General features: G+C 41.9%; 4 protein-coding genes across 4 annotated transcripts; all 4 read right to left on the bottom strand.

Annotated features, from left to right (window-relative positions):
• Positions 1-2,549: 2,549 nt before the first annotated feature.
• On the bottom strand, positions 2,550-3,266 carry LOC145859354 (nanos homolog 3-like). Its single transcript, XM_082958414.1, has one exon. It carries the CDS (start codon positions 3,219-3,221, stop codon positions 2,550-2,552), a length of 672 nt encoding a protein of 223 aa, XP_082814540.1. The 5' UTR covers positions 3,222-3,266.
• A 7,802-nt stretch (positions 3,267-11,068) lies between these two features.
• Positions 11,069-11,823, bottom strand: LOC145859353 (nanos homolog 3-like). The gene has a single exon (XM_082958413.1). It carries the CDS (start codon positions 11,741-11,743, stop codon positions 11,069-11,071), a length of 675 nt encoding a protein of 224 aa, XP_082814539.1. The 5' UTR covers positions 11,744-11,823.
• Positions 11,824-14,037: 2,214 nt separating this feature from the next.
• LOC106564253 (nanos homolog 3-like) lies at positions 14,038-17,206 on the bottom strand. Its single transcript, XM_014130299.3, has one exon. The coding sequence runs from the start codon at positions 16,240-16,242 to the stop codon at positions 15,598-15,600; it is 645 nt and encodes a 214-aa protein (XP_013985774.3). The 5' UTR covers positions 16,243-17,206; the 3' UTR covers positions 14,038-15,597.
• A 3,154-nt stretch (positions 17,207-20,360) lies between these two features.
• Positions 20,361-21,403, bottom strand: LOC106564276 (nanos homolog 3-like). Its single transcript, XM_014130320.3, has one exon. It carries the CDS (start codon positions 21,400-21,402, stop codon positions 20,590-20,592), a length of 813 nt encoding a protein of 270 aa, XP_013985795.3. The 5' UTR covers position 21,403; the 3' UTR covers positions 20,361-20,589.
• Positions 21,404-21,551: the final 148 nt, after the last annotated feature.

The following is a 21,551-nucleotide window of genomic DNA, read 5'->3' as shown; positions in this document are numbered from 1 at the left end:
GTTAGATACTACTGCACTGTTGGAGCCAGGAACACAAGCATTTCTCTACACCCACAATAACATCTGATAAATATGTGTATGTGACCAATAAAATGTGATTTATTTGATTTGATATGCCGAACAACGCAGAGAGTAACCTCCCCTGCAGCAGATTGTGTTGACGAGCTGGAAGGCGCTCTGCATTACATTGGGTTGAAAGTTGCCTATGTACAGTACTGATCTTGGGTCAGTTTTTCATTATTTTTTGGTCGGCTTGGGGAGAGAAAGTTGATCCTAGATAAGTCATTACACTGCTGTTCAAAAGTTTGGGGTCATTTAGAAATGTCCTTGTTTTTGAAAGAAAAGGCCAAAAAATGGTCCATTAAAATAACATCAAATTGATCAGAAATACAGTGTAGACATTGTTAATTATAGAGCATTGGTTAAAGGAGGACATTCATACCTCAAATTTTGAATTACAGTGTGAAACGAAGAAAATGTTGTTGCAAATCTATTGGTTTAAGAATTGTTCCGACTTGAAAAGAACTTGAACACAATTATGTCGGAGTTACGGCTTCCCATTTTCCAGTGTCCCAGGAGAATATGAAGCCAGCATAATACAGCATTCAAGTGCTAGTCGTTACTAGGAAACGGACATTTCTGACTCGCTGACATGATTGACACCGTAAAAATCATCATAAAACGGCCTTGGAAGAGCCATAAGTGTAAACCAACATAATTTATTATTCTACATTAACCTGTTTAACTGGTACTAAATGCATTATGAAGAAAACTGTGTGATTTAGGCTCACGAAATATGAAATGCGTTATGAAGAATATCGTGTACTGTTGCCTTCACGAAAAAAAAGGCCTTTCTGACTACAAGTGCACCAGTATCCCAAAGTATTAAGCGAAATCAATCATAGAAAACAGCATTGGAATTAATAAAAATGGTTTTCCCACGAATTAAGTCGCACATAAATTTGTGTCGTTTCGCACAAATTCTGTTCAGAAAGTCTGCTCAGAAACTTCGAAAACAGTATATATAGCAATACAAACACCATTTATAAAACGGGATTAAATAAATACAACATTAAGGTATATTCATAACGTTCAATAATGAAGAAAAAATTGGCTATCGTGTTTAAATTCTTGTCTTTTCTCACGAATGAAACCACAAAAAAACGCACGAAATCTGCTGAAATACATTATGTACATGCACGAATGGAATGGGAGAATTGTGTTGTCAAATTGGCCTGAACCGGTTTTGAGTGTCCATTTACAATTTATTTACATTAAATGTATAGAATAATAGCAAACCACTCAAGTCAATTGGACACACATCAATTCATTGGAGACTGCCAGGGTTGGGTCACTAACCTCGATTTACAGAAAAGTGATGATTAACGGCCCATCTCAGGGTCCTAGACTCATATGGTGATTGGGGCCTAGACAACAATGGTTTGATGACTGTCTATCTGTGGAGCATTCTAGAAGGACTGGGCTGATCCAGAAAGCTGGTTGTGTGTCTTGTACTGCCCTACTTAGTTTGTTAATTTGGGAGTTTAAAAAGATGGCCTATTGACAAGATTGAAACGTGTCTGTTTCCTTACATCAGTGTTTCCCAACTCCAGTCCCCCAACAGTACATATTGTTGTTGTAGCCCCGGACAAACTCACCTGATTCAACTCAATGAGGGCTTGATGTTTAGTTGACAAATAGAATCAGGTGTACTAAGTATTTTATAAAACACAATGGAAACGACAAAGGAAAAACACAACTGAAACAGAAAGTATTATAAAACATACAATGGAAACTAGATAAACAGCCATCCTACTGAAATGACCAGTCCAGGCGAGTACCAGGGGCGGCGAACTGGAGCCTCTCTGCCAGCACATTCATGAGTAAAAGTAGATACCTTAATAGAAAATGACTCAAGTATAAGTGAAAGTCACCCAGTAAAATACTACTTGAGTAAAAGTCTAAAAGTTAATGGTTTAAAATATACTTCAGTATCTAAAGTAAATGTAATTGCTAAAATATACTACGGTATGAAAAGTAAAAAAGTAAAGCAAACCAGATGGCACCTTTTTGTTGTTCTTTATTAATTCACAGATAACCAGGGACACTCTCCAACACTCAGACATCATTTACAAACGAAGCATGTGTTTAGTGAGTCGGCCAGATCAGATGCAGTAGGGATGTTCTCTTGATAAGTGTGAATTAAACTATTGTCGTGTCCTGGTAAGCATTCAAAATGTAAACAATAGTTTTGGGTATCAGGGAAAATGTACGGAGTAAAAAGTACCTCATTTTCTTTAGGAATGTAGTGAAGTAAAAGTCTTCATTTAATTAGGCATGTCAATTAAGAACAACTTCGTTTTTACAATGACGGCCAAACCCGGGCCAATTGTGCGCCGCCCTATGGGACTCCCAATCACGGCCGGTTCTGATACAGCCTGGATTCGAACCCCGGTGTCTGTAGTGACACCTCAAGCACTGAGATGCAGTGCCTTAGACCGCTGCGCCACTCGGAAGCCCAAGGAAAGTACAGATCCTCCAAAAACTACTTAAGTAGTACTTTCAAGTATTTCAACAAAGTACTTTACACCACTGGACATGACATAGACAGAGCTGTAGGTGGTTTCGACCAGGGGACAATGGTGCTTGGTGGCGGCTTGGGCCCCGGTGACCCCGCAGAGAGGGCAGACATACAGCCGCAGGTACAGGCACATCATGTCCCCATCCTGGTCCTTGAGGTTGTGGGAGGAATACACAGACTCAGACTCCCCGTTGTATTTGCAGAAGCTGCAGAACTTTCGCTCAGGTGATGGCACCTCCTCCGGCGTGTTTCTCCCACTCTGGCCCCGGGTGCCCGCGGGGGATCTGGACGCTGCTGTAGGGGGCTCGGGACCCTCGGTGCTGCTCGGCCATAAAGGAGCGTCTTCATGCAAGAGGACGATTTCGGAATCCAGGGGTTCCATTTCCTGCCATAGTGGTGGTGTCGCCACAGGTGTTATCGGTGACAGCAAGGCTCGCGGCGGGAACTCTTCAAATTCCACCATGGTCGAGCATATCCCGGAGTCATGACCCTCAACGGTTAACGGTTCTGGGGTGAACTTGCCTAACTGCATCTCCCGCACTAGGTCAGCTAGCTTCATGTAGTCCCGCCACGGTTGGAAACTCTTGTTTTCGGACTCCATGTAAGGTGGTAGTTGGAGTTGACAAATCATAGCGTTCATACGATCACTTGTATTTTTTATATCCCAACAGACTAGTGTTTGATAACGATCAGAATGTACCAGAATAAAGAACGCTGGGTCTAAACTGACAACTCAACTGAAGGCAAATTTGACAACGTTCACGTTTTAACCTGTCAGTGTTTTGTTAAACAGCCAATCAGATGGCGTTGTGCGGAGTCCGTGGCTCGTGACAACAGCCAATCAAATGGTTTCACACTGACAACTGCTAAATTGGCAATTTTAGAAGATCAACTATTTGGGATAAAATTTTACTACTCAACAATATTAAAAACTTCAAATATAACTGTTTAATCTATTCTAGGATCTAAATGGATAGGACTTAGATTATAATTCTTAGTTATATGAAGCTGTTTGATAATAGCCAATTGTAATAAGAAAATATCAGTAAAATAACTGTTAAAATTCAAAACTGCTTTTTTTCTTTTTTTAATATTTATTTATTTCACCTTTATTTAACCAGGTAGGCCAGTTGAGAACAAGTTCTCATTTACAACTGCGACCTGGCCAAGATAACACAATAGAAAAAAAGTCTATATACAGTGAACTTCCTTGTTGTTCACTATGCTTCGACGTCCTTGCTGTTCACTACTACCAAAACGATTTTATAACACAATGGAAGTGACAAAGGAACAACAACTGAAACAGACAATATTATAAAACATACAATGGAAACGACATAAACAGGCATCCTACTGAAATGACCAGTCCAGGCAGGGACGGGACGGGGACGGGAGTTGGGGTAATCGGGGTTTGGAGAGAGCGATGTGGGACGGAGGGGAATACCGGGATTAGAGGAATGGGGAGAGGGAGGAATTTAGTTACAGTCAAATAAATACACAAGCAACAATCTATACAAAAGTCCTTCTGATTACCTCAATCACCAATAATGATTTTCCCTTTGGGGGGGGGATCAATAAAGTTAGGTTGAAATCCATCGAATTGAAGAAAGATGAAAAGTATCAACCCAGATTTGAACTGAAAGTGTGTGAAGTTATATGGACACAACGTTATAATAATAATGCAGTTCTATAAATCACATTTTATTGTGTCACATACACATATTTATCAGATGTTATTGCGGGTGTAGTGAAATGCTTGTGTTCCTGGCTCCAACAGTGCAGTAGTATCTAACTATTCACAGCAATACACACAAATCTAAAATTAAAATAATGGAATGAAGAAATATATAAATATTAGGACGAGCAATGTCAGAGTGGCATTGACTTAAATACAGTAGAATATAATTTAGTATATACATATGAGATGAGTAAAGCAATATGTAAACATTATTAAAGTGATTATTTTTCCATTATTAAAGTGGCCAGTGATTCCATGTCTGTGTATACAGTTGAAGTCTGAAGTTTACATACACCTTAGCCAAATACATTTAAACTCAGTTTTTCACAATTCCTGACATTTAATCCTAGTAAAAAATCCCTGTTTTAGGTCAGTTAGGATCACCACTTTATTTTAAGAATGTGAAATGTCAGATTAATAGTAGCGAGAATGATTTATGTCAGCTTTTATTTCTTTCATCACATTCCCAGCGGGTCAGATGTTTACATACACTCAATTAGTATTTGGTAGCATTGCCTTTAAATTGTTTAACTTGGGTCAAACGTTTCGGGTAGCCTTCCACAAGCTTGGTGAATTTTGGCGAGTGAATTTTGGCCCATTCCTCATAACAGAGCTGGTGTAACTGAGTCAGGTTTGTAGGCCTCCTTGCTCGCACACGCCTTTTCAGTTCTGCCCACAAATTTTCAATGGGATTGAGGTCAGGGCTTTGTGATGGCCACTCCACTACCTTGACTTTGTTGTCCTTAAGCCATTTTGCCACAACTTTGGAAGTATGCTTGGGGTCAATGTCCATTTGGAAGACCCGTTTGCGACGAAGCTTTAACTTCCTGACTGATGTCTTGAGATGTTGCTTCAATATATCCAGATAATTTCCCTTCCTCGTGATGCCATCTATTTTGTGAAATGCACCAGTCCTCCTGCAGCAAAGCACCCCCATAACATGATGCTGCCACCCCCATGCTTCACGGTTGGGATGGTGTTTTTCGGCTTGCAAGCCTCCCCCTTTTCCCTCCAAACATAACAATGGCCATTATGGCCAAACAGTTCTATTTTTGTTTCATCAGACCAGAGGACATTTCTCCAAAAAGTACGATCTTTGTCCTCATGTGCAGTTGCAAACCGTAGTCTGGCTTTTTTTATGGAGGTTTTGGAGCAGTGGCTTCTTCCTTGCTGAGATGTCTTTCAGGTTATGTCGATATACAGTGGTGGAAAAAAGTATTTGATCCCCTGCTGATTTTGTACGTTTGCCCACTTACAAAGAAATGATCAGTCTATAATTTTAATGGTGGGTTTATTTGAACAGTGAGAGACAGAATAACAACAAAAAAATCCAGAAAAACACATGTCAAAAATGTTATAAAATTATTAGCATTTTAATGAGGGAAATAAGTATTTGACCCCTCTGCAAAACATGACTTAGTACTTGGTGGCAAAACCCTTGTTGGCAATCACAGAGGTCAGACGTTTCTTGTAGTTGGCCACCAGGTTTGCACACATCTCAGGAGGGATTTTGTCCCACACCTCTTTGCAGATCTTCTCCAAGTCATTAAGGTTTCGAGGCTTACGTTTGGCAACTCGAACCTTCAGCTCCCTTCACAGATTTTCTATGGGATTAAGGTCTGGAGACTGGCTAGGCCACTCCAGGACCTTAATGTGCTTCTTCTTGAGCCACTCCTTTGTTGCCTTGCCCGTGTGTTTTGGGTCATTGTCATGCTGGAATAACCATCCACGACCCATTTTCAATGAGCCTGGCTGAGGGAGGGATGTTCTCACCCAAGATTTGACGGTACATGGCCCCGTCCATCGTCCCTTTGATGCAGTGACGTTGTCCTGTCCCCTTAGCAGAAAAACACCCCCAAAGCATAATGTTTCCACCTCCATGTTTGACGGTGGAGATGGTGTTCTTGGGGTGATAGGCAGCATTCCTACTCCTCCAAACACGGCGAGTTGAGTTGATGCCAAAGAGCTCCATTTTGGTCTCATCTGACCACAACACTTTCACCAGCTGTCATCTGAATCATTCAGATGTTAATTTTCAAACTTCAGACGGGCATGTATATGTATTCTTGAGCAGGGGGACCTTGCGGCAGCTGCAGGATTTCAGTCCTTCACGGCGTAGTGTGTTACCAATTGTTTTCTTGGGGACTATGGTCCCAGCTGCCTTGAGATCATTGACAAGATCCTCCCGTGTAGTTCAGGGATTGATTCCTCACCGTTCTCATGATCATTGCAACCCCACGAGGTGAGATCTTGCATGGAGCCCCAGGCCGAGGGATATTGACAGTTCTTTTGTGTTTCTTCCATTTGCGAATAATCGCACCAAATGTTGTCACCTTCTCACCAAGCTGCTTGGCGATGGTCTTGTAGCCCATTCCAGCCTTGTGTTTGTCTACAATCTTGTCCCTGACATCCTTGGAGAGCTCTTTGGTCTTGGACATGGTGGAGAGTTTTGAATCTGATTGATTGATTGCTTCTGTGGACAGATGTCTTTTTTACAGGTAACAAGCTGCGGTTAGGAGCTCTTTACCTGTATAAAAGACACCTGGGAGCCAGAAATCTTTCTGATTGAGAGGGGGTCAAATACTTATTTCCCTCATTAAAATGCTAATCAATTTATAACATTTTAGACATGCGTTTTTCTGGATTTGTTTTGTTGTTATTCTGTCTCTCACTGTTCAAATAAACCTACCATTAAAATTATAGACTGATCCTTTCTTTATCAGTGGGCAAACGTACAAAATCAGTAGGGTATCAAATACTTTTTTCCCCCACTGTAGGACTCGTTTTACTGTGGATATAGATACTTTTGTACCTGTTTCCTCCAGCATTTTCACAAGGTCCTTTACTGTTGTTCTGTGATTGATTTGCCCTTTTCACACCAAAGTACGTTCATCTCTAGGAGACAGAACGCGTCTCCTTCCACAGACGATGCACTCGCTATCTCACTGCACACTGCCTTATCCCATCAGGACAAGAGGAATAACTATGTAAGAATGCTTTTCATTGACTATAGCTCAGCATTCAACACCATAGTACCCTCTAAGCTCATCGTTAAGCTCGGGGCCCTGGGTCTGAACCCCGCCCTGTGCAACTGGGTCCTGGACTTCCTGACAGGCCGCCCCCAGTTGTGGAAGGTAGGAAACAACACCTCCACTTCGCTGATCCTCGTCACAGGGTTCCCACAAGGGTGCGTCCTCAGCTCCCTCCTGTACTCCCTGTTCACCCATGACTGCGTGGCCATGCACGCCTCCAACTCAATCATCAAGTTTGCGGACACAACAGTAGTAGGCCTGATTACCAACAATGACAAGACGGCCTACAGGGTTGAGGTGAGGGCCCTGGAAGTGTGGTGCCAGGAAAATAACCTCTCACTCAATATCAACAAAACAAAGGAGCTGATCGTGGACTTCAGGAAACAGCAGAGGGAGCAGCCCCATATCCATATCGACGGGACAGCAGTGGAGAAGGTGGAAAGCTTCAAGTTCCTCGGCGTACACATCACTAACAATCTGAAATGGTCCACCCACACAGACAGTGTGGTGAAGAAGGTGCAACAGCGCCTCCTTAACCTCAGGAGGCTGAATAAATGTAGCTTCGCTCCTAAAACCCTCACAAACTTTTACAGATGCACAATTGAGAGCATCCTGTCGGGCTGTATCACCACCTGATTAGGCAAGTGCACTTTCCGCAACCGCAGGGCTCTCCAGAGGGGGGTACGGTCTGCCCAACACATCACCAGGGGCAAACTACCTGCCCTCCATGACACCTACAGCACCTGATGTCACAGGAAGGACAAAAATATCATCAAGGACAACAACCACTCGAGCCACTGCCTGTTCGCCCTGCTATCATCCAGAAGGCGAGGTCAGTACAGGTGCATCAAAGCTGGAACCGAGAGACTGAAAAACAGCTTCTATCTCAAGGCCATCAGACTGTTAAACAGCCATCACTAGCAGGCTCCCACCCGGTTACACAACCCTGCACTTTAGTGGCTGCTGCACCAGACTTGGAATCACTGGCCACTTTAATGTTTAAATAATGCTTACATACTGCTTTACTCATATCATATGTACTGTATTCTATTCTACTGTATTTTTTGTCAATGTCACTCCCGACATTGTTCGATCTAATGTGTACATATTTCTTAATTACATTATTTTACTTAGATTTGTGTGTATTGTTGTGAATAGTTAGATACTACTGCACTGTTGGAGCCAGGAACACAAGCATTTCTCTACACCCACAATAACATCTGATAAATATGTGTATGTGACCAATAAAATGTGATTTATTTGATTTGATATGCCGAACAACGCAGAAAGTAACCTCCCCTGCAGCAGATTGTGTTGACGAGCTGGAAGGCGCTCTGCATTACATTGGGTTGAAAGTTGCCTATGTACAGTACTGATCTTGGGTCAGTTTTTCATTATTTTCTGGTCGGCTTGGGGAGAGAAAGTTGATCCTAGATAAGTCATTACACTGCTGTTCAAAAGTTTGGGGTCATTTAGAAATGTCCTTGTTTTTGAAAGAAAAGGCCAAAAAATGGTCCATTAAAATAACATCAAATTGATCAGAAATACAGTGTAGACATTGTTAATTATAGAGCATTGGTTAAAGGAGGACATTCATACCTCAAATTTTGAATTACAGTGTGAAACGAAGAAAATGTTGTTGCAAATCTATTGGTTTAAGAATTGTTCCGACTTGAAAAGAACTTGAACACAATTATGTCGGAGTTACGACTTCCCATTTTCCAGTGTCCCAGGAGAATATGAAGCCAGCATAATACAGCATTCAAGTGCTAGTCGTTACTAGGAAACGGACATTTCTGACTCGCTGACATGATTGACACCGTAAAAATCATCATAAAACGGCCTTGGAAGAGCCATAAGTGTAAACCAACATAATTTATTATTCTACATTAACCTGTTTAACTGGTACTAAATGCATTATGAAGAAAACTGTGTGATTTAGGCTCACGAAATATGAAATGCGTTATGAAGAATATCGTGTACTGTTGCCTTCACGAAAAAAAGGCCTTTCTGACTACAAGTGCACCAGTATCCCAAAGTATTAAGCGAAATCAATCATAGAAAACAGCATTGGAATTAATAAAAATGGTTTTCCCACGAATTAAGTCGCACATAAATTTGTGTCTTTTCCCACAAATTCTGTTCAGAAAGTCTGCTCAGAAACTTCGAAAACAGTATATATAGCAATACAAACACCATTTATAAAACGGGATTAAATAAATACAACATTAAGGTATATTCATAACGTTCAATAATGAAGAAAAAATTGGCTATCGTGTTTAAATTCTTGTCTTTTCTCACGAATTAAACCACAAAAAAACGCACGAAATCTGCTGAAATACATTATGTACATGCACGAATGGAATGGGAGAATTGTGTTGTCAAATTATCCTGAACCGGTTTTGAGTGTCCATTTACAATTTATTTACATTAAATGTATAGAATAATAGCAAACCACTCAAGTCAATTGGACACACATCAATTCATTGGAGACTGCCAGGGTTGGGTCACTAACCTCGATTTACAGAAAAGTGATGATTAACGGCCCATCTCAGGGTCCTAGACTCATATGGTGATTTGGGCCTAGACAACAATGGTTTGATGACTGTCTATCTGTGGAGCATTCTAGAAGAACTGGGCTGATCCAGAAAGCTGGTTGTGTGTCTTGTACTGCCCTACTTAGTTTGTTAATTTGGGAGTTTAAAAAGATGGCCTATTGACAAGATTGAAACGTGTCTGTTTCCTTACATCAGTGTTTCCCAACTCCAGTCCCCCAACAGTACATATTGTTGTTGTAGCCCCGGACAAACTCACCTGATTCAACTCAATGAGGGCTTGATGTTTAGTTGACAAATAGAATCAGGTGTACTAAGTATTTTATAAAACACAATGGAAACGACAAAGGAAAAACACAACTGAAACAGAAAGTATTATAAAACATACAATGGAAACTAGATAAACAGCCATCCTACTGAAATGACCAGTCCAGGCGAGTACCAGGGGCGGCGAACTGGAGCCTCTCTGCCAGCACATTCATGAGTAAAAGTAGATACCTTAATAGAAAATGACTCAAGTATAAGTGAAAGTCACCCAGTAAAATACTACTTGAGTAAAAGTCTAAAAGTTAATGGTTTAAAATATACTTCAGTATCTAAAGTAAATGTAATTGCTAAAATATACTACGGTATGAAAAGTAAAAAAGTAAAGCAAACCAGATGGCACCTTTTTGTTGTTCTTTATTAATTCACAGATAACCAGGGACACTCTCCAACACTCAGACATCATTTACAAACGAAGCATGTGTTTAGTGAGTCGGCCAGATCAGATGCAGTAGGGATGTTCTCTTGATAAGTGTGTGAATTAAACTATTGTCGTGTCCTGGTAAGCATTCAAAATGTAAACAATAGTTTTGGGTATCAGGGAAAATGTACGGAGTAAAAAGTACATCATTTTCTTTAGGAATGTAGTGAAGTAAAAGTCTTCATTTAATTAGGCATGTCAATTAAGAACAGCTTCGTTTTTACAATGACGGCCAAACCCAGACAACGCTGGGCCAATTGTGCGCCGCCCTATGGGACTCCCAATCACGGCCGGTTCTGATACAGCCTGGATTCGAACCACGGTGTCTGTAGTGACACCTCAAGCACTGAGATGCAGTGCCTTAGACCGCTGCGCCACTCGGAAGCCCAAGGAAAGTACAGATCCTCCAAAAACTACTTAAGTAGTACTTTCAAGTATTTCACCAAAGTACTTTACACCACTGGACATGACATAGACAGAGCTGTAGGTGGTTTCGACCAGGGGACAATGGTGCTTGGTGGCGATTTGGGCCCCGGTGACCCCGCAGAGAGGGCAGACATACAGCCTCAGGTACAGGCACATCATGTCCCCATCCTGGTCCTTGAGGTTGTGGGAGGAATACACAGACTCAGACTCCCCGTTGTATTTGCAGAAGCTGCAGAACTTTCGCTCAGGTGATGGCACCTCCTCCGGCGTGTTTCTCCCACTCTGGCCCCGGGTGCCCGCGGGGGATCTGGACGCTGCTGTAGGGGGCTCGGGACCCTCGGTGCTGCTCGGCCATAAAGGAGCGTCTTCATGCAAGAGGACGATTTCGGAATCCAGGGGTTCCATTTCGTGCCATAGTGGTGGTGTCGCCACAGGTGTTATCGGTGACAGCAAGGCTCGCGGCGGGAACTCTTCAAATTCCACCATGGTCGAGCATATCCCGGAGTCATGACCCTCAACGGTTAACGGTTCTGGGGTGAACTTGCCTAACTGCATCTCCCGCACTAGGTCAGCTAGCTTCATGTAGTCCCGCCACGGTTGGAAACTCTTGTTTTCGGACTCCATGTAAGGCGGTAGGTCTTGGAGTTGACAAATCATAGCGTTCATACGATCACTTGTATTTTTTATATCCCAACAGACTAGTGTTTGATAACGATCAGAATGTACCAGAATAAAGAACGCTGGGTCTAAACTGACAACTCAACTGAAGGCAAATTTGACAACGTTCACGTTTTAACCTGTCAGTGTTTTGTTAAACAGCCAATCAGATGGCGTTGTGCGGAGTCCGTGGCTCGTGACAACAGCCAATCAAATGGTTTCAAACTGACAACTGCTAAATTGGCAATTTTAGAAGATCAACTATTTGGGATAAAATTTTACACCTCAACAATATTAAAAACTTCAAATATAACTGTTTAATCTATTCTAGGATCTAAATGGATAGGACTTAGATTATAATTCTTAGTTATATGAAGCTGTTTGATAATAGCCAATTGTAATAAGAAAATATCAGTAAAATAACTGTTAAAATTCAAAACTGCTTTTTTTCTTTTTTTAATATTTATTTATTTCACCTTTATTTAACCAGGTAGGCCAGTTGAGAACAAGTTCTCATTTACAACTGCGACCTGGACAAGATAAACACAATAGAAAAAAAGTCTATATACAGTGAACTTCCTTGTTGTTCACTATGCTTCGACGTCCTTGCTGTTCACTACTACCAAAACGATTTTATAACACAATGGAAATGACAAAGGAACAACAACTGAAACAGACAATATTATAAAACATACAATGGAAACGACATAAACAGGCATCCTACTGAAATGACCAGTCCAGGCAGGGACGGGACGGGGACGGGAGTTGGGGTAATCGGGGTTTGGAGAGAGCGATGTGGGACGGAGGGGAATACCGGGATTAGAGGAATGGGGAGAGGGAGGAATTTAGTTACAGTCAAATAAATACACAAGCAACAATCTATACAAAAGTCTTTCTGTAATCATATAAGATCAATGATTACCTCAATCACCAATAATGGTTTTCCCTTTGGGGGGGGATCAATAAAGTTAGGTTGAAATCCATCGAATTGAAGAAAGATGAAAAGTATCAACCCAGATTTGAACTGAAAGTGTGTGAAGTTATATGGACACAACGTTATAATAATAATGCAGTTCTATAAATCACATTTCATTGGCCACATACACATATTTATCAGATGTTATTGCGGGTGTAGAGAAATGCTTGTGTTCCTGGCTCCAACAGTGCAGTAGTATCTAACTATTCACAACAATACACACAAATCTAAAATTAAAATAATGGAATGAAGAAATATATAAATATTAGGACGAGCAATGTCAGAGTGGCATTGACTTAAATACAGTAGAATATAATATAGTTTTACTTTTTTTTATTTATTTAGCTAGGCAAGTCAGTTAAGAACAAATTCTTATTTTCAATGACGGCCTAGGAACAGTGGGTTAGGTTAACTGCCTTGTTCAGGGGCAGAACGACACATTTGTACCTTGTCAGATCAAGAGATTCGATCTTGCAGCCGTTCGGTTATTAGTCCAACGCTCTAACCAGCACGCTACGCTGTATGGTATATACATATTAGATGAGTAAAGCAGCATATAAACATTAAAGTGGCCAGTGATTCCATGTCTGTGTGTATAGTGCAGCAGCCTCTAACTAGCAGGGTTGAATTGGCATAAAAAGCTAGCACCTGGTTTAAGGGTATCAGTACCGAGTCAATGTGCGGGGGTACAGGTTAGTCAAGGTAATTTGTACATTTAGGTTGGGGTAAAGTGTCTATGCATTGATAATAAACAGCGAGTAGCAGAAGTGTAAAAACAAAGTGTGAATGTAAATAGTCCGGGTGGCCACAGCAGTCTTATGACTCGAGGGTCGAAGCTGTTAAGGAACCTATTGGACCTAGACTTGGCTCTCTGGTATAGCTTGCCGTGCACTGGCAGAGAGAACAGTCTATGATTTGGATGACTGGAGTCGTCAACCATTTGTTGGGCCTTCCTCTCCAATATAAGTAGCATACACGTTGGAAAGTCAAAAAAATAAAATAAACCACACTTCTAGATCTATTAAAATGCAAGTATAACACAAAAATAATAGCTAGCACGCTAAATTACAATTACACAAAAGTAGCTCTGCACACCACGTCATAAAACAGCAGTTGTCTTGTTGTCAATAGTGATGTTCTTATAATAGTGATATTAGGCCTGTAGACTTGCAGATGTACATTTAGATTTGAGCATAGTTTTAAAATAATAGTCAGGAAAACAAGCCTCAAAACAAGACAACACTTCCGTTTTTTCCTCCCCAAAATAGCAGGGAAAAACGTGGATAAACGTCTAATTCTGCAGTGAGAGTTTGTTGATAATGGCGGTTTATTAGTCGACACAGTAAGAGGTTGAGGTTTTACAAAATCTCACAGCAACATGTAAAGACGCAGTTAGTTTGGTCACAGACAGAGACATTTACACTTTAAAGTAAAAACAGAAAACTCAAACCCAAAATGTGTTGTAAAGAACAAGTGCACGGGCACGCAAATAATCAAAAACCACACGTCATAAATACATAGAAATAAGTGAAAAAAGTTGAAAACACACGAGAAAAAGTAAAGGAAATACATAATACAAATCACACGACTAAACAGGCTATTTATTACACCGTCTACAAACTAGTCAGCCTGTTCCAAACGACTTCTAAGCTAAATATCCACACCTAAATCCTTATACAATTGTCCGCATACAGTGTGTTAGAGACGCTAAAGAAAGTCGCCAACACAACAGCCTGAACAGTCTCCTCAGTGCTTCTCTAGCTCTGGTCCCACCCATCTCGCAACAACGAGTTGCCTCTGTTAGTAAGTCTAGAGGGGAGCGCAGTAACGGCCTGGACCAGAGCTAGCGCTTCTATCACTTGACATAGACAGAGTTGTAGGTGGTTTCCACCCGGGGACAGAAGCGCTTGGTGTGGGCTTGGGCCCCGGTGGCCCCACAGAGAGAACAGTCTATGATTTGGATGACTGAAGTCTTCGACCATTTTTTGGCCTTCCTCTCCAATCTAAGTAGCATACACGTTGGAAAGTCAAAAAAACACAACAAGAAACCACACTTCAAGATCTATTAAAATACAAGTATAACACTAAAATAATAGCTAGCACTCTAAATTACAATTACACAAAAGTAGCTCTGCACACCACGTCATAAACTAGCAGTTGTCTTGTTGTCAATAGTGATGTTCTTATAATAGTGATATTAGGCCTGTAGACTTGCAGATGTACAGTTAGATTAGGGCATGTCGTTTTAAAGTCAGGAAAACAAGTCTCAAAAGAAGACAACACTTCCGTTTTTCCTCCCAAAATAGCAGGGAGAAACGTGGATAAACGTCTAATTCTGCAGTGAGAGTTTGTTGATAAGGGCGGTTCAGTAGGCGACACAGTAAGAGGTTGAGGTTTTACAAAATCTCACAGCAACATGTAAAGAAGCAGTTAGTTTGGTCACAGACAGAGACATTTACACTTTAAAGTAAAAACGCTGAAACCCAAAATGTGTTGTAAAGAACACGTGCACGGGCACGCAAATAATCAAAAACCACACGTCATAAATACATAGAAATAAGTGAAAAAAGTTGAAAACACACGAGAAAAAGTAAAGGAAATACATAATACAAATCACACGACTAACAGGCTATTTATTACACAGTCTACAAACTAGTCAGTCTATTGCAAACTGCGTCTAAGCTAAATATCCACACCTAAATCCTCGTACAATTGTCCGCTTACAGTGTGTTAGAGACGCTAAAGAAAGTCGCCAACACAACAGCCTGAACAGTCTCCTCAGTGCTTCTCTAGCTCTGGTCCCACCCATCTCGCAACAACGAGTTGCCTCTGTTAGTAAGTCTAGAGGGGAGCGCAGTAACGGCCTGGACCAGAGCTAGCGCTTCTATCACTTGACATAGACAGAGTTGTAGGTGGTTTCCACCCGGGGACAGAAGCGCTTGGTGTGGGCTTGAGCCCCGGTGGCCCCGCAGAGAGGACAGACATACTGCCGCAGGTACGGGCACACCACGCCCCCATCCTGGTCCTTTAGACTGTGGGACCCAAACACAGACTCTGACTCCCCGTTGTGTTTACAGAAGCTGCAGAACTGACGCTCGGGTGATGGCACCTCCTCCGGCGTCTTGGAGCGGGTCGCCTTCTTTCTCTCCCTCTGGCCCCGGGTGCCCGCGGAGGGTCTGGACGCTGCTGTAGGGGGCTCGGGACCCTCGCTGCTGTTCGGATGTAAAGGAGGGCCTTTACGCACGGGGACAATTTCGGAATCCAGGGGTTCCATTTCGTGCCATAGTGGTGGTGTCGCCACAGGTGTTATCGGTGACAGCAAGGCTCGCGACGGGAACTGTTCAAGTTCCACCATGGTCGAGCATATCCCGGAGTGATGACCGTCAACGGTTGACGGTTCTGATGTGAAGTTCCCTAACTTCATCTCCCGCACTGCGTCCGCTAGCTTCATGTAGTCACGCCACAGTTGGAAACCCTTGTTTTCGGACTCCATTTTCGGTAGGTGTTGGAGTTGAGAACTAAACGATACCATTGTTCAATGAATTGAGAACTAAACTGAAGGCAAGTTGGACAACACGCACGTTTTGACCTGTCCGTGTTTTGGAAAGCAGCCAATCAGATGGCGTTGTGTGGAGGCCGTGGCAAGTGACAACAGCCAATCAAATGGTTTCAAACGGACAACAGCTAAATTGGTCATTTTAGAAATAAACTATTTGGAATACAATTTAACACCTCAACAATATTAAAACATTTCAAAGATAATTGTTTAATCTATTCTAGGATCTAAATTGATAGGACTTAGATTCTAATTATTCGTTATAGGAAGCTGTTTGATAATAGCCTATTGTAATAACAAAATATCACTCAACGGGTCGCCTTGTTTCTCTGTTAAAATTCAAAACTGCGTCGACTAAATTGCTGTTCACTACTACCACCATTAAGTTATTGTAACATTTCTCCTGGCTCATCGAATCAATTCAGTAATCATTAGTATTGGTACTGCGGAGTTGGAGGGATGGCTGGAGGAAAGGGGTGTGGAGGAGAGGTTGGCGGGATGGAGAGTTGGTGCGGCTGGTTTCCGGGTAAGGGAGCAGTGTGTCAAGAAGCAGTGCGGCTTGGCAGTGTCATGTTTCGAAGGACGCATGGCTCTCGAACCTCGCCTCTCCCGAGTCCGTACTGGAGTGGCAGCGATGGGGTAAGACTGTAACTACCAATTCACGAAATTGGGGAGGAAAAGGGGTAAACAGTAAAACAAAATAAAGAACTGCATTACTGAAGAGCTCAGTAACCTCAATTATTATTATTTTTGGAAGATAGTTGTTTTTTATCCCTCCCAAATTGCGGACCACCTGCAGTACGCACGATAACCACTGATCTAGATATTTCATCTTGTTTCAGTAACATTACTGGTCAGATACATTTATCTATCTTCCTAGAACCAGTACACTATTTCAGAAGTTTGTATTCGCTTGTTGTAAAGCCTACGATGAACCATTATTCCCCATATAGCGCACATGTGGCCCTGGTCAAATGTAGTGCATTATATAGGGAATGGTGCCATTCTCCGTCTCTCTCTTCCCCTTAACTAGTGAGAAAGACGAAGAGGAGAAAGAGGAAGGGCATGAAGACGCTACAGAACTGGTCTGTGGCCTAATCAGAGAACTCTCCTACCTAAAGTGAGTCTTCCTCTCTTTTCCCTCCTCTCTCTCTGTCCTTCTACTTCTTCACCACTTTCTCCTAGTGATGACCTTTGACCTAATGAACTTTAGAAGTCAGCCTGATCCGCCCCACAGATCTCTGAGCTCTGATTGGCTAGATGGCTGTCTGCTCAGATGGACACATAGATTAGGATCTCTCCTCAGTTAACACAGGAGAGGAGAAGTTGTAAACTCTCCAAGCCCTCCTCCGTCTCTTCTCTCTCTCAATTCAAGGTTTCAAGTTAAATAAAAAAATGAACAGTAAACATTACACAACGTTTCAAAAGAATAAATACATTTCAAATGTCATTATGTATATACACAGTGTTGTAATGATGTGCAAATAGTTCAACTACAAAAGGGAAAATAAATTGGGGAAAAACACGAACCATCATCCCAACGCCCCCAAAGGCTCATGGGTAACAGTCTTCACATAGCGGAGGCTCACTTGAAAGTTGATTTGTATTTATGTTTTGACTTGAAAACTCAAGATCAGTTTGAGAACAATGATCCAAAGTATCAACCCAGATTAGAACTGAATGTTTGTCAAGTTATATGGACACAACATTATAATCATAATGCTGGTCTATAATACCATTTAAGGGTTCTTTTCTTCTCCTCTGTCTTTCCTAATGCTGAGGACATCAGTTAGGAACAGTATGTAGTTACTGTGTTTTGTAGAATGTGTTATTGAATAAATCATTACTAAGGTGAATCTTTGGTTATTGTACATCTCCTCATGTCAGTCGTGGCTCTATGAAACATGTTGCTTTTATAACTAACCAGTCTGAAAAGATTTGCAACATAAAGATCACCTTTACCACTAAGATCTAAAGTCCACCTGTAGACAATGCCCTATATAGTGCACTACTTTAGACCACAGCCCTATATAGTGCACTACTTTAGACCACAGCCCTATATAGTGCACTACTTTAGACCACAGCCCTATATAGTGCACTACTTTAGACCACAGACCTATATAGTGCACTACTTTAGACCACAGCCCTATATAGTGTACTACTTTAGACCACAGACCTATATAGTGCACTACTTTAGACCACAGCCCTATATAGTGCACTACTTTAGACCACAGCCCTATATAGTGCACTACTTTAGACCACAGCCCTATATAGTGCACTACTTTAGACCACAGACCTATATAGTGCACTACTTTAGACCACAGCCCTATATAGTGCACTACTTTAGACCACAGCCCTATATAGTGTACTACTTTAGACCACAGCCCTATATAGTGCACTACTTTAGACCACAGCCCTATATAGTGCACTACTTTAGACCACAGCCCTATATAGTGTACTACTTTAGACCACAGCCCTATATAGTGCACTACTTTAGACCACAGCCCTATATAGTGCACTACTTTAGACCACAGCCCTATATAGTGTACTACTTTAGACCACAGCCCTATATAGTGCACTACTTTAGACCACAGCCCTATATAGTGCACTACTTTAGACCACAGCCCTATATAGTGCACTACTTTAGACCACAGCCCTATATAGTGCACTACTTTAGACCACAGCCCTATATAGTGCACTACTTTAGACCACAGCCCTATATAGTGCACTACTTTAGACCATAGCCCTATATAGTGCACTACTTTATACCACAGCCCTATATAGTGCACTACTTTAGACCACAGCCCTATATAGTGTACTACTTTTTACCACAGCCCTATATAGTGCACTACTTTAGACCACAGCCCTATATAGTGTACTACTTTTTACCACAGCCCTATATAGTGCACTACTTTAGACCACAGCCCTATATAGTGTACTACTTTTTACCACAGCCCTATATAGTGTACTACTTTTTACCACAGCCCTATATAGTGTACTACTTTTTACCACAGCCCTATATAGTGTACTACTTTAGACCACAGCACTATATAGTGCACTACTTTAGACCACAGCCCTATATAGTGTACTACTTTAGACCACAGCCCTATATAGTGCACTACTTTTGACCACAGCCCTATATAGTGCACTACTTTTCACCACAGCCCTATATAGTACACTACTTTTCACCACAGCCCTAAGGCCCCTGATCAAAAGTAGGGCACTATTTAGGAAATAGAATGCCATTTGGGATACACCCATGGTGTGCAGACAGGGCCACTTTTTTAGGGACACCTCGCTGATAATTAAGACACACAGGAGTAGCCAATGCAGATATTATTGTTATTATTATAGAAGACATGCATAATAATAAACAAACATTCTATTTAAACATAAGGTTCTTTAAAGTGAAATTAGATTTAACATTAAAGTCCTGTACAGCCAATGTAAGGGGCATCGAGGTTGAAAAGTAAAATTTAAAATAAAAAAACAACACTTCTAGATCTATTAAAGTAATTAAAATACAAGTATAACAGTTTAAAATAGTAGCTAGCACGGTAAATGAGAAATACAAAGTAGCTCTGCACATCACGTCATAAACTAGCAGTTGTCTTGTTGTCAATAGTGATGTTCTTATAATAGTGATATTAGGCCTGTAGACTTGCAGATGTACAGTTAGATTAGGGCATGTCGTTTTAAAGTCAGGAAAACAAGTCTCAAAACAAGACAACACTTCCGTTTTTCCTCCCAAAATAGCAGGGAGAAACGTGGATAAACGTCTAATTCTGCAGTGAGAGTTTGTTGATAAGGGCGGTTCAGTAGGCGACACAGTAAGAGGTTGAGGTTTTACAAAATCTCACAGCAACATGTAAAGAAGCAGTTAGTTTGGTCACAGACAGAGACATTTACACTTTAAAGTAAAAACTGAAACCCAAAATGTGTTGTAAAGAACACGTGCACGGGCACGCAAATAATCAAAAACCACACGTCATAAATACATAGAAATAAGCTACAATAGTTGAAAACACACGAGAAAAAGTAAAGGAAATAAATAATACAAATCACACGACTAACAGGCTATTTATTACACAGTCTACAAACTAGTCAGTCTATTCCAAACTGCGTCTAAGCTAAATATCTACTCGTAAATCCTCTTACAATTGTCCGCAGAGACGCTAAAGGAAGTCGCCAACACAACAGCCTGAACAGTCTCCTCAGTGCTTCTCTAGCTCTGGTCCCACCCATCTCGCAACAACGAGTTGCCTCTGTTAGTAAGTCTAGAGGGGAGCGCAGTAACGGCCTGGACCAGAGCTAGCGCTTCTATCACTTGACGTAGACAGAGTTGGTGTTTTCCACCCGGGGACAGAAGCGCTTGGTGTGGGCTTGGGCCTTGGTGGCCCCGCAGAGAGGACAGATATACTGCCGCAGGTACGGGCACACCACATCCCCATCCTGGTCCTTTAGACTGTGGGACCCAAACACAGACTCTGACTCCCCGTTGTGTTTACAGAAGCTGCAGAACTGACGCTCGGGTGATGGCACCTCCTCCGGCGTCTTGGAGCGGGTCGCTTTCTCTCTCTCCCTCTGGCCCCGGGTGCCCGCGGGGGATCTGGACGCTGCTGTAGGGGGCTCGGGACCCTCGCTGCTGCTCGGCCATAAAGGAGCGTCTTCATGCAAGAGGACGATTTCGGAATCCAGGGGTTCCATTTCGTGCCATAGTGGTGGTGTCGCCACAGGTGTTATCGGTGACAGCAAGGCTCGCGGCGGAAACTCTTCAAATTCCACCATGGTCGAGCATATCCCGGAGTCATGACCCTCAACGGTTAACGGTTCTGGGGTGAACTTGCCTAACTGCATCTCCCGCACTAGGTCAGCTAGCTTCATGTAGTCCCGCCACGGTTGGAAACTCTTGTTTTCGGACTCCATGTAAGGCGGTAGGTCTTGGAGTTGACAAATCATAGCGTTCATACGATCACTTGTATTTTTTATATCCCAACAGACTAGTGTTTGATAACGATCAGAATGTACCAGAATAAAGAACGTGGTGTCTAAACTTCTGAACAATGCGATGGGTTCAATTAATTGAGAACTCAACTGAAGGCATGTTTGACAACATGCATTTTTGGGCTTGTCCATGTTTTGGAAAGCAGCCATTCAGATGGTGTGGTGCGCTAGCAGTGCGGAGTCCGTGACACGCGACAACAGCCAATCAAATGGTTTCAAACGGCTAAATTGGTCATTTTAGAAGAACAACTATTTTGGATACAGTTATACGCAACAACATT

The sequence above is a fragment of the Salmo salar genome, chromosome 12 (assembly GCF_965601325.2).
Source record: "Salmo salar chromosome 12, fSalSal1, whole genome shotgun sequence".
Lineage (NCBI taxonomy): Eukaryota > Metazoa > Chordata > Actinopteri > Salmoniformes > Salmonidae > Salmo > Salmo salar.
This window is presented reverse-complemented; position numbering and strand designations above follow the sequence as displayed.

Bases quoted from the DNA above. Each gene is read 5' to 3' on its own strand.
- LOC145859353 (XM_082958413.1), bottom strand. From the start codon at position 11,743: ATGAACGCTATGATTTGTCAACTCCAAGACCTACCGCCTTACATGGAG.
- LOC145859354 (XM_082958414.1), bottom strand. From the start codon at position 3,221: ATGAACGCTATGATTTGTCAACTCCAACTACCACCTTACATGGAGTCC.
- LOC106564276 (XM_014130320.3), bottom strand. From the start codon at position 21,402: ATGGACAAGCCCAAAAATGCATGTTGTCAAACATGCCTTCAGTTGAGT.
- LOC106564253 (XM_014130299.3), bottom strand. From the start codon at position 16,242: ATGGTATCGTTTAGTTCTCAACTCCAACACCTACCGAAAATGGAGTCC.